Raw genomic sequence first — 12,873 nt, forward strand, 5'->3', positions numbered from 1 at the left:
TGAATTTCCTTAATGTTCACTCATAAATTCTTGGATCCAATATGAGGACTTGAGACTGTTTGAATAGAGAATCTATTGGGAAAAATTATTTTTCTTTTTAAAAAATATGGATAATCAGACAATCTTTCTGTACAAAATATTTGATTTTGTTAAAATGTAAAACTGATAAATAAATAAAGTAAAAAAAAAAAAAACACCCCAATGTAAGTACTATCTGCACATCTTTCTCAGCCTAAATGTATAGATGTGGAGATAGTACTTACATTGTAAGGTTAAAAAAAAATTCCATAAGACTTAGTTTTTATCAAAGGCACCCAAACCTATTGCAGTACACTGACAATACATATCACGACAGTACTGACTATTTAGTGTCAACTTGTCTTTATGCATTTTTAAATATTTATAATTGTTTTGAAAGGAGAAAAATTGTGTATATACTTTCTTTTGGAAGATAATTCTTTTAACCATAGACTTTAACCACAGCTCATTCAAAAAATCAAAACTTTCTGAAGTAACTGTTATGGGGTGCGGGCGGGGACAGAGGAGATTCTCGTGGGGACTCGTGAGGATGGAGGGATTCCTCGCCGGGATGGGTGGGGACGGAGGGATTCCTCAAGGGGATGGGTGGGAATTTGGTGGGGACTGGTGGGATTTCTGTTCCCGCGCAACTCTCTACGGCAGTCCCACAGAGGCTTGTTAAGGTAATTTAATTATCCCTAGCCCCAAGGCTAATGGTGAGTTAAATCACAGCACTTACCCTATTCTGTTATCATTCTCAGTTTTCATGTATCTTTATGAAAACGTAATAAAATTTCATGGGAAAAAAAAACCAAAGCAATTCAAAACCCCAAAATAAAGAAAATCTGAGACAAGAATCCAGCACAGGAACAAACTGAAAGCTGGATCAAGAGACCACAGAATGCAAGGCAAACATAGGATCTAGCAAACACAAATCAAAATACAGTATAAAGCAGAACACAAGCAATGATCCAGCACTGAGCTCCCCCACCCCCCACCCCCAGCATATCACGCACTAAGGGATTAAGAATTGTTCTTATTACCCTGGTAAAGTTAATAATGAAATCATGCTGTTTTAGAAATTAATGAAAAGTGAGTAATTAGTATAGAACCTACTTTAATCTAAAGTAAATTTACTAGGGAGCTTTTCAAGTCCAGAGAATACAAATTTCAGTGATCTTTACATTTTCTTTTCTTACATATCTAACAAACCTTAGAGTGGCTGCCAAAGCCTCTCGGTTCTCTGTAGTAACAAGATATCTGAAATGAGATCAGAAACACATTTTCCACCACCCGTTCATGACTTTTTCTATGGAATGCACTTTTAGAAAGTGTTCATGTTTATTGCTTTTATGTTCATAACTTTGCTGGAATTCTTGGATTTTATATGTGTACCACATGTTTGAATGTACAGCACGTTTCCAGCTGTGGTACAGACGTGGAGGAAAGTTGCTGTGGTTAACTGTATAGCACTCGGTGCTAATGATGACTTATCAGCAAGATTAGTTTTCATGGAATTCTACCTATCAGGGGCGTAGCCAGCCCTCTGATTTTGGGGCACTCAACCCGCTATGAAGAACCACATAAAGATAGGACTAAGTGCTGAAAATGAGCATTTAACCAGCTAAGTGCCAACTCCACCCCAAAATGCCCCAAAATAGCCAGTTTTGGCTTGGGCACTAACCGGATATTCTCAATGGCTCTATCTTAAGTGCCGCTGAAAATGCCCAGTTAGGCTCAGACAGGCGACTTAAATTGTGAGGAGCCTCTCCTGGCCATTTAAATTGTTTTTAATATTAGGCTCAGGAGTCTACTCCAAATATCCTCCTCTTATGTACGCCTCGTTTTGCAAACAGTCATGTCCTTAATTTACTGTGAATGTCTGTTTTTTTGTAACCCGTTCTTAGCTTTTGGAAGTACGAGATAGAAATTGAAATAAATTAATTAATTAAATAAATAAGTGCCTCCTGGATGCCTAAATTTAGGTGCCTTTTTATAGAATTACCCTCTAAGATCACTATATTATATATATCAAAACCAAAGTCATGGTTACAGTTCTAACTTGAAATTACAGACCAGAGTCACTAAAGTTAGCAGAGAAAGATACAAATGCTAGTAAGACAAAGTTGAGCTTTATTTGTAATCGGATTTCCCTGGAACCGTGGTCTGAAGAGAAGCATGCAAATCCAGGAGTTTCATAAGAGAGAGAAACCTTAGAACTGTTTAAAACCATACTAAAAATGTGCAATGGATGGGGCTAAATCAAAGAAGAAAGCACTGACAGCTCACATACTCATACTTGCAGAAGAAACTTGGACAATTTGAAATAAAGGCTGATGATTTTAGTCTGGCTGAAATGCAAATGCCAGTTCAGAGATCAAAGGAGGAAGCACAGTCTCCTCCTTTGCTTCCAGGGCCCAAGTAACATATTTTGAATCATATAGCTCAACTCGTCACACTCAGTCAAATGCAAAATCAGGTATTAGGTGGGAAAGAAAATTTTAAAATAAATAAATAAATTCCCCTCAGGGTATATACCCAAAAATATAATATACGTAGAAACATAGAAACATAGAAATTGACGGCAGAAAAGGGCTACAGCCCATCGAGTCTGCCCATACCAATGACCCACCCCCTGACTCCTACTCTCTCAGAGATCCCACATGAATATCCCATTTTCTCTTGAAATCTAACACGCTTCCACCCCCACCTCCTGGACCTCTCTACACCATACCTGGTGGTCTAGCAGTGAAGCGGGGTATGAGCGATCTTCCTACGCTCCTGCCCCGCACAAAGTCGTCAACAAAAATGGTTGCTGTGAGTTCCTGCTGTAGTCTCGTGAGACTGTGGGGACTGATGGCAGCCATTTTTGTTGACTGCTCTGCACGGAGCAGGAGCGTAGGAAGATTGCTCGTGCCCTGCTTCACCACTAGGTAAGGTGTGGAGAGGTCCAGGAGGCAGGGGTGGGTCAGGGTTTAGAAACTCATGAATAACCAAAGTCATGAGTCCTAAATCCTAAATTTGGAGTCACGAGTCCTAAATTTGGAGGGAGAAGTATAGTACATATTGACAATAACATTTACAAAGTATATACAACTGCTACACAATACTTTCTTACAACGATTGCAATAGAAAACAGGAAAAAATAGGCAGAATAAATAGATGTCATCATATGGAAATGAATTTTCTGAAACTATAGGTTGAAAATGTATAGTCCTTGTTGATTCCATTTTTAGACCTGGTCTCATCCACATGAGTGTGAGACATGTATTACAATGGTGTACTTCCTTTCATGAGAATATTCACACATTGCACAACAGATATAAATATATTTTCCTCTTTTTCAATAGAAACAAGCCAATGATCTAGTCGGCACTCTTATGAAATGCACGCCTCACTATATTCGCTGCATCAAACCCAATGAAACCAAGAAGCCAAGAGACTGGGAAGAGAGCAGGTATGTGTCTTTCCCAGGGGACGTGGGCAGGTACCTTACACGACCTTAACTTTCAGCTGACGAAAGCTGGGAGGGATAAAGTGGGAGGGGCCAGCCTCTGCAGGGTAGGGAGATTGACCCCCTAGCATCATTCATCACTCACATTGAAAACCTGAAATTCAAAACTGCTGCTCAAGTAGTTTTCAGACTGCTGAATTTCGGCGACCATGTTGTATGAGCTCCACAGTACCTCCTACAGTAGGAGGTACTGTGGAGCTCACACAACATGGTCGCCGAAATTAAGAGCTCCGCCAGTCAAGAGACTGAAACCAAGCTTCACTATTGCCAGCTGGGCACTTCTCATATCAACAAAAATGATAAAATACAAACATTCTATATTGTCTTGAAATAATGTATTAAAACCAAACTATCTTGCAGACCCAACACGGTCCATGTTTTGGTTTTTAAAAGCCTGCTTCAGGGGTATGGATAAACATTTAAAAAATATATATACAACAATACTAATGATAAACATCAATATATTAAAAAATATATTGATGCAGACCACGTGATGCAGTGAGGAGCGACCTTGCACGTTTCTCAGCTCCCGGGCCCCTGCCGACACCCTACTCAATTTATTTGTTTTGAAGTGGCTCCAGCGATCGGTGCGGTGTGCCGTTGGTCCGAGATCGCATGGACCACTTTATATCGAAATCTGGAGGCGGCATGACGAGCAGGACGGCGGCTAAAACCAAGGACAAGCTGCGGCCTGTGGAGGAGAGGGCGGCAGACCCGAGCGTGGGGCGGGAGGCTGAGTTCTCGGAGGGCCAGATGCGTCAACTTACGGCAGTAGTCACCTCAGCCCTCTCCTCGCAGTTGGAGAAACTTGCCACGCAGCTGACCCATATGGAGACTCTTTTGGGGGAGACGGTTGCACGCACTACAGAACGCGAAATGCAAGTATCTGACATGGAGGACTCTGCTCAGGCCCTCACAGCTCATCTCTCCCGGCTGGAGAAATGTCTGGCTGAAAGTGAGGAAAAGGTGGAAGACCTGGCAAATCGGTCGAGGAGGAACAACCTTAGATTTATTGGGGTACCTGAGACTCTTTCTGATCGGCAACATGGTACTACCTTTAAGGACTGGCTGGCTGCAGAATTTCCTTTCCCTCCTGGTCTTGGCTCTCTATGTTTAGATCGTGTACATCGTGTGGGCCATACAGTGCCAGATCGTCAGCGTTCTCGTGTAGTCATGGAAAAGGTGCATAATTATCTATACAAGATGGAAATTCTGCCGCAGTATCGACTACTGCGGAACTCCCTCAAGTATGAAGATGACCAGATCCGGATCTTCCAGGATTATTCCATGGCTCTGCAGGACCGCCGTCGCAAGTTCCAGCCCCTGTGTGGGGCTTTGGTGGAGAAGAAGACCCGGTTCCTTTTTTTGTATCCGGTTATTCTCTAGATTAATTCCAATGGAGTCTGGAAATCCTTTGATACCGTAGAAGCAGCCCAGGATTTTGTGGACCACATGTCTTGACTACGGAGCCCTGCTTGGGCCACCTCAGGTTTGCTTTTTCTCCTTTTCAGTAATGGTGCTGCGCCTCCTTTGGGTGCAGCGCTGCTGGAGCTGTTGGTTATGGGTGTGTTTTGCTGTTGATTATTGTACCGATTTATGGGGTGTTGGGGGGGGGGCCTTTACATCTTAGTGCTCTCCATGAGATCCACGTGGCTGTGGGCCATGCACAGCCACGTCGAAAAAAGCCAACAGGATGCTGGGCATCATAAAGAAGGGTATCACAACCAGGACGCGGGAAGTCATCATGCCACTATATCGGGCCTGTTTTGTTCTTTATCTGCCTTTCCTCTCTCGAGTTTCCTGGGTCGAGTTGCATTGCTCAATATGATTGTGATTCCCTCTTGGTTATATATTTTCCAAGACCTCCCTTTGTATTTGTTACATCGAGACGAGACCAAGTATATTCGTTCCTTTCAGAATTTTCTCTGGAGGGGCTACCATATCTGCAAGTGGCACGCCCGCTTTATGGTCAAATATATTTTTATTGAGCTCAAGATAAACAACAACCATGGAGACAGAGTAAACAGTAGATATGCTCACATTTTGGTATAAACATAGCAATAACCCCACCCCCCAACTGAACCACCCCACCCAACCCCCCTCCCCAACCTCCCAAACCCCCCCTCCCTTGGTGGGTCCTCCTTCACAGTGTTACAATAATAAACAGATAAGAAACCAAGGTATCAGGCATACCAAGACAAAGACAATAGTCAGCTATTAAGCAGACGACTGCGAGCCACTGGAGTCATAGTATTCCAAAATGGTTCCCAGACACATTGGAAAGTACGGCCTGGGAGGGAGGAAAAGTCCTGCACATCACGCCGCTCCCACATCAAGAGAGTAATCATCCTGCAACGCCAAATAGAGTAATCCGGTGCTTCTCCCTCAAGCCATTTCAGTAGAACACACTTCAGGGCAACAAGGACAGTCCACTTAAGAAATGTAGCAGCCCCCCTCGGGTGAGGGCAATAATGAGGGATAGCTTCAAACAACAGTAAAGGCGAGCGTCGAATCGAAATGTTCCAAATACGCTCCACAAATGTAAAAACAGCATGCCAAAAGGTCTGGATGTAGGAACAAGTCCAGAACATGTGACCCAGGCCTGCATCAGGAACGTGGCAGCGGGGGCAGGTAGCAGTTTCACGGAAGCCTGAGAGATACGCCCTCCTGGGAGAGATGTACAAGCGAAAAATCAACTTATAGTGTTGCTCCCAAAAGGTAGTATATTTTATAAAGGCAGGTAATCTACAGACTGCTTGGTGAATCACATCATCAGGCAAGTCAATGGCAAGGTCACGTGCCCAAGCTTCCCGTGGGCCGGTGAAATCAAACATGGGGGACTCATCTTTCAAATGGCGATGATGGAATTTAAGGGGAACAGAAAGTTGGGAACCAATGGTGAATGCCGTGGATAGTAACTCATGGCAAGAGGCCTGTAAAAATCTGAAAGGCAAAGAAGAAAGGTAATGGTGAACCTGCATATAAGCAAAGTAATCAGTGGGCGGGAGACCAAATTCATCGCTCAGTATGGCGAAGGATTTAATTTTACCATCATCATCAACCAGGTGAAATACATAATGAATGCCCCTTGTTTCCCACCGAGCAAAACTTAACCCATCCCTAGTAAAAAGGAGGGATTAAAACGTATAGGTAGAAAAGGAGTGACTGAGGCAGAAAGAGAGTGAAACTTACAGACCCAGCACCAAACCTTCCGCAAGGGACGATGTAGCACCTTCGTTGAGAGAGACTCAGGCAGAGGTGAGGGAAGCGAGTGGAGATAAGCACTAAAATGAGTAAAGTGAAAACAATGAAGTTCCAAGTGGGTAGCAGTGAAGATAGAAGTCCCTCTGAAAAAATCATTTATGTGGCGCATGCCACAACCAATGGTTAGATAGCGAAGGTTCAGTAAACCCAATCCACCCTTGTACCATGGAGCCGCCGCCCGTTTGTAAGGGAGACGGGGCCTCTTCCCTCGCCAAAGAAATCGTTGGACTAAACGTTCTAATCGGCGTTCATCCCGAGATGTCAGGAACAAAGGAAGAACCTGAAAAACATAGAGCCAACATGGAACAATAAGCATATTGTACAAATACACACGGCCCAAAAGCGAAAAGGGTAGATTTCCCCAAAGCTGCAACTTATTCTGAAGAGCCAGAAACAAAGGCTCCACGTTCATGCGATATAAAGTGGACAAATCCAAAGGAAGGAGCACTCCCAAATATTTCAAAGAAGAATCAGCCCATCGAAGGGGGAACACCCCCCTCCAAGAGTGACGAAGGTCAGGGGAAGAAGGCAAAGCAAAGGACTTATCCAAATTAAGTGAAAGACCAGAGTAAAAACCAAACTCAGAAAGAAGATCTAGTTTCAAGTTTATTATTATTAGGATTTTATATACCGCCTATCAAGATTATCTAAGCGGTTTTTACAATCAGGTACTCAAGCAGCGAAACCTCAGGTCGAGTGAGGATTAAGAACAAATCATCGGCAAAAGCAAGAGTCTTCAACTCGATCCCCCCAACTCGGAGGCAAATCCCCTAAGAGTACAAAGCAACGATTCCAAAGCAATCAGAAAAAGTAAGGGGGAAAGGGGGCAGCCCTGCCGAGTACCCCGAAAAATAGGAAAAGAATCAGTCCTGGTTCCAATAATCAAAAGGGAAGCCCTCGGGTTACAATAAAGTGATCTAATCGCATCAAGATAAAAGCCACCCAAACCGATATGTTCTAGAGAACGAAACAAAAAGGACCAGACGATACTATCAAAAGCTTTGGACGCATCAAGACTGACAAACAAAGCCGGTATACTATGGGAACTACAATGGGCGATAGCAAAGAGAACCTTGCGAACATTACAAACCGATTGACGGCCCCCGAACAAACCCAAACTGGTCGTCGTGAATAATAATGGGGAGATGAGGAGCCAAGCGATCAGCCAACATGCGAGAAAGAAGCTTAAGGTCCACGTTGATCAAAGAGATCGGCCGATAGGAACCTGGGTCATCGGCCGCTTTACCAGGCTTCAGTAACAAGGTAATAAGAGCCTCGTTAGCGTAATGCGGAAACGAACCCTGAGCAATAGCAGCATTGAAATAAGCCAGTAAGGGACCACAAACATGGGAAGAAAGAAGGCGATAAAATTCGCCCAAGAAGCCATCCGGGCCCGGGGCCTTACCCGAGCGAAGAGCCTTAATCGCAGTGTCTAATTCCACCGCACGAAATGGTCGATTAAGGGATGACGTGACCGCCTCCGGTAAAACTGGAAGGCCCGAGGAATGAAGGTAGTCAGTCAACAAATCTGGAGAGACAGTAGCAGGCACATCATACAACTGACGGAAAAAATCAAAAAGAACAGCAGAGACATCCGCCTGACTAGTCACCGTACCCCCACCCGGAGCCCGAAGCGAAAAATCGGCTTCTTGCAGGTTGTAGCCTTCACCAAACGTGCCATAAGGTGCCCAGGCTTATTCCCAAAGCGCTGAAACCGATGTTTATAGTGAGCCGCCCATTTTTGAGATCGAGAATGAAGCAGTGAATTGAGAGCTGCCTGAGTTGACAGATAACGTTCTCTAGTCTGCATGGATGGGCGAGATTGAAAAGCCCGCTTAGCAACACGTAAGGCTACCACCATGGATACGTTTATTGCGGGCGCTCAGAAAGGATATGTCCTCGAAGTACAGTCTTGGCGGCTTCCTAAAATAAAACAGGATCGTCCTGATGGGGAGCATTATTAGTAACATAGTCCTCCCATTGCGCCAACAAAAAGGTTTGAAATTCTTTATCATGAGCGAGGTAGGACGGGAAGCGCCAATGAGGCGTCCTGGAATACGTAACGTCAAGGTGAACGTCCACCCAAATAGGCGCGTGATCAGAGATATTCAAGGGACCAATCTCAGCGGAAAGTACCGAAGAAAACAAAGTAGAAGAAAGAAAAATATAATCTATCCGGGACCAAGTATTATGGGCCCGAGAAAGGTGAGTATAATCCCTAACTTCAGGATGAAAAAGGTGCCAAGGATCAATCACCGAAAAAGTATCACAAAAATCGGAGAGAAGACGACCCTTAGCTCCCAAAGATACAGAGGGGGAGCTACTTATCCAAGGTAGGATCCAGAACCAAATTAAAGTCTCCCACTATTAGAAGTGGATCTCCTGGAAAACGAGAACAGAGACAGGTCAATCGTTGTAGAAAGCCAGATTCCGACGAGTTAGGGTCGTAAACCACAAGTAAGAGGTAGGAGCGATCTCCCAAGATCAAACGCAAAAGCAAATATCTACCATCAACATCTTTGTCAAGAAGCTGCACACCAAGGGGCGAGGATTTACGAATCAACACCGCAACACCGCCATGACGACCCGAAGAGGAGGCGAAATGAACCTCCCCCACCCAGGATTGAGCTAACTTAAGATGTTCCGCGTCCGTCAGCCTAGTTTCCTGCAAACAAGCAATATCCGAGTGATAACGCTGTAAGGCAGCCAAGATTTTAGATCGCTTAACCGGCGAGGTAATGCCCCCAACATTCCAAGAAACAAGCCTAAAAGGAGTACTCAGGTCAGTAAGTCAGAAAAAAGGAGATGCATGAAAGTGAAAGAAAAAGTAAGAGACCGCCCCAGGAGCCCAGCCCCACCCAGAGCAGTGTGATCCAATATACCGAGTAGCCTGAGACTGTTAACAAAGACAAGACAATTATCCAGAAAACCAAACCCTCATACCAAAGGAGGACCCCCACCCCCAAACAGACAACCCACCCCCCTATCCCAGCAAACCCCATCCCCAACCCGCCTCCCAACCCCCCAATCCCAATTTCCCCCATTCCCCCCACAGTCCCACACTCCATCCCACTAAAGTAGAAAGGAGAAGAAGTCACGCAAAGATGTGACAGGGCCCCAAGTCCCCCCAGTCCCAATCCCACCCTCTTCCGAGCCCACCCACCAAATACGCAAATCAGACAAGGGAGCCCACATACATAGCACACCAGACCAGCCCACGCCACTCTCATCCATCTAGCCACTAGAACAAAAACACCAGAGCTTAGATCTCTCAATAACACAAAGGAAGAGTGGCTGTAGAGTTCCAAGCAGACAGCCACTTAAGCACTCATACCCACGCTACGGCCACTCACACAAAATCAACTCCCTAGAAGAAATAGCCCCCAGAATTCAAACAAAGAAAAAAAAGACATAAAACTCCCCCCCATGAAATCATACCCACCAGTGACAATCACACAAGAGCCACAACCCGATGCAAACCCCTCCGTCCGTACCCCAAACACACAAAGCAACATCGCATCCATACAAAGCTGAACTAGGAGGGTTCAATTAGTCCAAAATGTGTCTAATTGTGCAAAAAGTCCAGGAATGTAAAAGCTGCAAGATGGTCACTAGTCATGCACTTCAACACCATATGGGGACCCCCGTAAGGCAAAGTCAACAGCAGCTATGTCCAGAGCGACACAGGCCCAGGCCTCTAGCAAAGCGCCAAGTGTTCAGAAGCAAGCAGAGAGGACCAGGCCATCGGTGAACACCTCAGATATCCAACGAGCTGCTGGGGCCAACAGGGCTAGAGCTCCGGCTCCGGAGCCACAACTCCAAAACTCCGCCAGGACCATCAGGTAGGGCTCCAAAAAAACAAAAGGACCCACACCCGCTTTATAAACGGGGTCTAGGATTGCTTAACCTTCGTTACCTCACTGTTGGATGTGGTATGCGCCACATCAATGATTACTTTCGGGGGACGTCTGATTTTTCCAACACCCTTTTAGAATTAGCTTGCTTTCAGGGGGCTCATTTTAGTGCATTTCTGCATTCCATTTCTGCCCCCCCCCCCCCTTTCCCCACTTACTTTGGGGCTTCAGGTGTTTGGTTTACCCCTGCGACGGGTCTGGTCATGGGTGTGTCGGTTTCATGGCATCAGTGCCCGCAAGTCCCCCTTTTTGCCTATTAGATTTAACAGACATTTTTTGCCTGGCATGGGGGTCTCACGGTTCACTTACTGGGAGGCAATAGGGCTGACCTATCTGTTTCATTTGGTCCATAGAGATAGCACTATGAAGTCTTTTGCACAGTTGTGTCGGGACTATGGTCTAGCGGGTATAGACCAGTTTGCATATTTGCAGATTCACCATTATGTGGCTTCCCTTCAGCTTGCTAATTTGTGTGCTGGTAGACAGGAAACACTGTCTACAGCCTATACCTTGTGTTCTCAGATGCCGGTCCCCCTCAGATTTCATCATCGCTATCTGAAGGATGAGACCCCATTGCCTGATCATGCCAGATACCAGACTTCCTAGTCCCAAGATCTCCATGTAGCATTGGCTGATGATCTTATTTTAACTGCTGTAACTAGACTGCCTGCTTTAAGGAAATATGTATATTTTTTTGAACATAAGCAGTGCCTCCGCCGGGTCAGACCATAGGTCCATCCTGCCCAGCAGTCCGCTCCCGCGGCGGCCCAAACAGGTCACGACCTGTCTGTATCACCAGAAGGGGCTCCCTTGCCACCTTGGTTTCTCATTTAAGTCCTGTCTTCCTATCGAAGTCCTAACCCTCCGGTCTTGCACATGCACGACCTGGTTTGGTTTCTATACTCATTACCTGGTTAGCTTTCTATACTTGTGTTACATCCCAGCTCCTCCCTCAGTATCCCATGATCCCTTTATCCTTCAGGAATCCGTCCAATCCCTGTTTGAATCCCTGTACCGTACTCTGCCTGATCACTTCCTCCGGTAGCGCATTCCAAGTGTCCACGACCCTTTGGGTGAAAAAAAAACTTCCTTGCATTTGTTTTGAACCTATCTCCCTTCAGTTTCTCCGAATGCCCCCTCGTATTTGCTGTCCCCTTCAGTCTGAAGAATCTGTCCCTATCCACCCTCTCTATGCCCCTCATGATCTTGAAGGTCTCTATCATATCTCCCCTGAGCCTCCTTTTCTCCAGAGAGAAGAGCCCCAGCCTATCCAACCTCTCGTCGTATGGGCAGTGTTCCAGCCCTTTTACCATTTTCGTTGCTCTCCTTTGGACTCTCTCAAGTACCGCCATGTCCTTCTTGAGGTGCGGCGACCAATACTGAACGCAGTATTCCAGATGTGGACGCACCATCGCTCGATACAATGACTTCCCGTGTTCTGGTTGTTATGCCCTTCTTTATGATGCCAAGCATCCTGTTGGCTTTTTTCGAGGCTGCTGCGCACTGTGCAGATGGCTTCAGTGATGCATCCACCAGCACACCCAAGTCTCTCTCAAGTCTGCTGTCTCCCAACAATACCCCCCCCCAATTTGTAGTTGAACAACGGGTTCTTTTTCCCTATATGCATGACCTTGCATTTGTCCACGTTAAAGCGCATTTGCCATTTGTTTGCCCAGTCTTCCAGCTTGTCTTTGTAGGTCCTCACACAGTTAGGTCCCTGGTCCTAACTCTGCCGCACAGTTTGGTATCGTCTGCAAATTTTATAACCTCGCACTTTGCCTCCTTTTCCAGGTCATTGATAAATATGTTAAAGAGTAACGGCCCCAGCATCGACCCCTGTGGCACACCGCTTGTGACTCCCCGCCAGTCAGAATATTGACCCTTTACTCCGACCCTCTGCAGTCTGCCCGACAACCAGTGCTTGATCCATCTGTGCACATCCCCTCCCACCCCGTGGTTCCACAGCTTCTTAAGCAGCCTTTCATGTGGCACCTTGTCGAAAGCCTTTTGAAAATCGAGGTAAATGATGTCTATGGGTTCCCCATTGTCCACCCGACTGCTTATTCCCTCAAAGAAGTACAGAAGGTTTGTTAGGCACGACCTTCCCTTACAGAATCCGTGCTGGCTTGTTCTCAATAGGTCATTCTTCTCGATGTGCTCGCA

At 45.6% G+C, this 12,873-nt stretch overlaps 1 protein-coding gene across 1 annotated transcript in view; it reads left to right on the forward strand.

Moving 5' to 3' along the window:
• MYO1E (myosin IE) overlaps window positions 1–12,873 on the forward strand; it is a 395,564-nt gene that overhangs the window by 318,123 nt on the left and 64,568 nt on the right. The window contains 1 exon segment of the mRNA XM_033920720.1: window positions 3,369–3,475. Coding sequence (XP_033776611.1) covers window positions 3,369–3,475 — 107 coding nt within the window.

This window comes from Geotrypetes seraphini, chromosome 14 (assembly GCF_902459505.1).
Source record: "Geotrypetes seraphini chromosome 14, aGeoSer1.1, whole genome shotgun sequence".
NCBI lineage: Eukaryota > Metazoa > Chordata > Amphibia > Gymnophiona > Dermophiidae > Geotrypetes > Geotrypetes seraphini.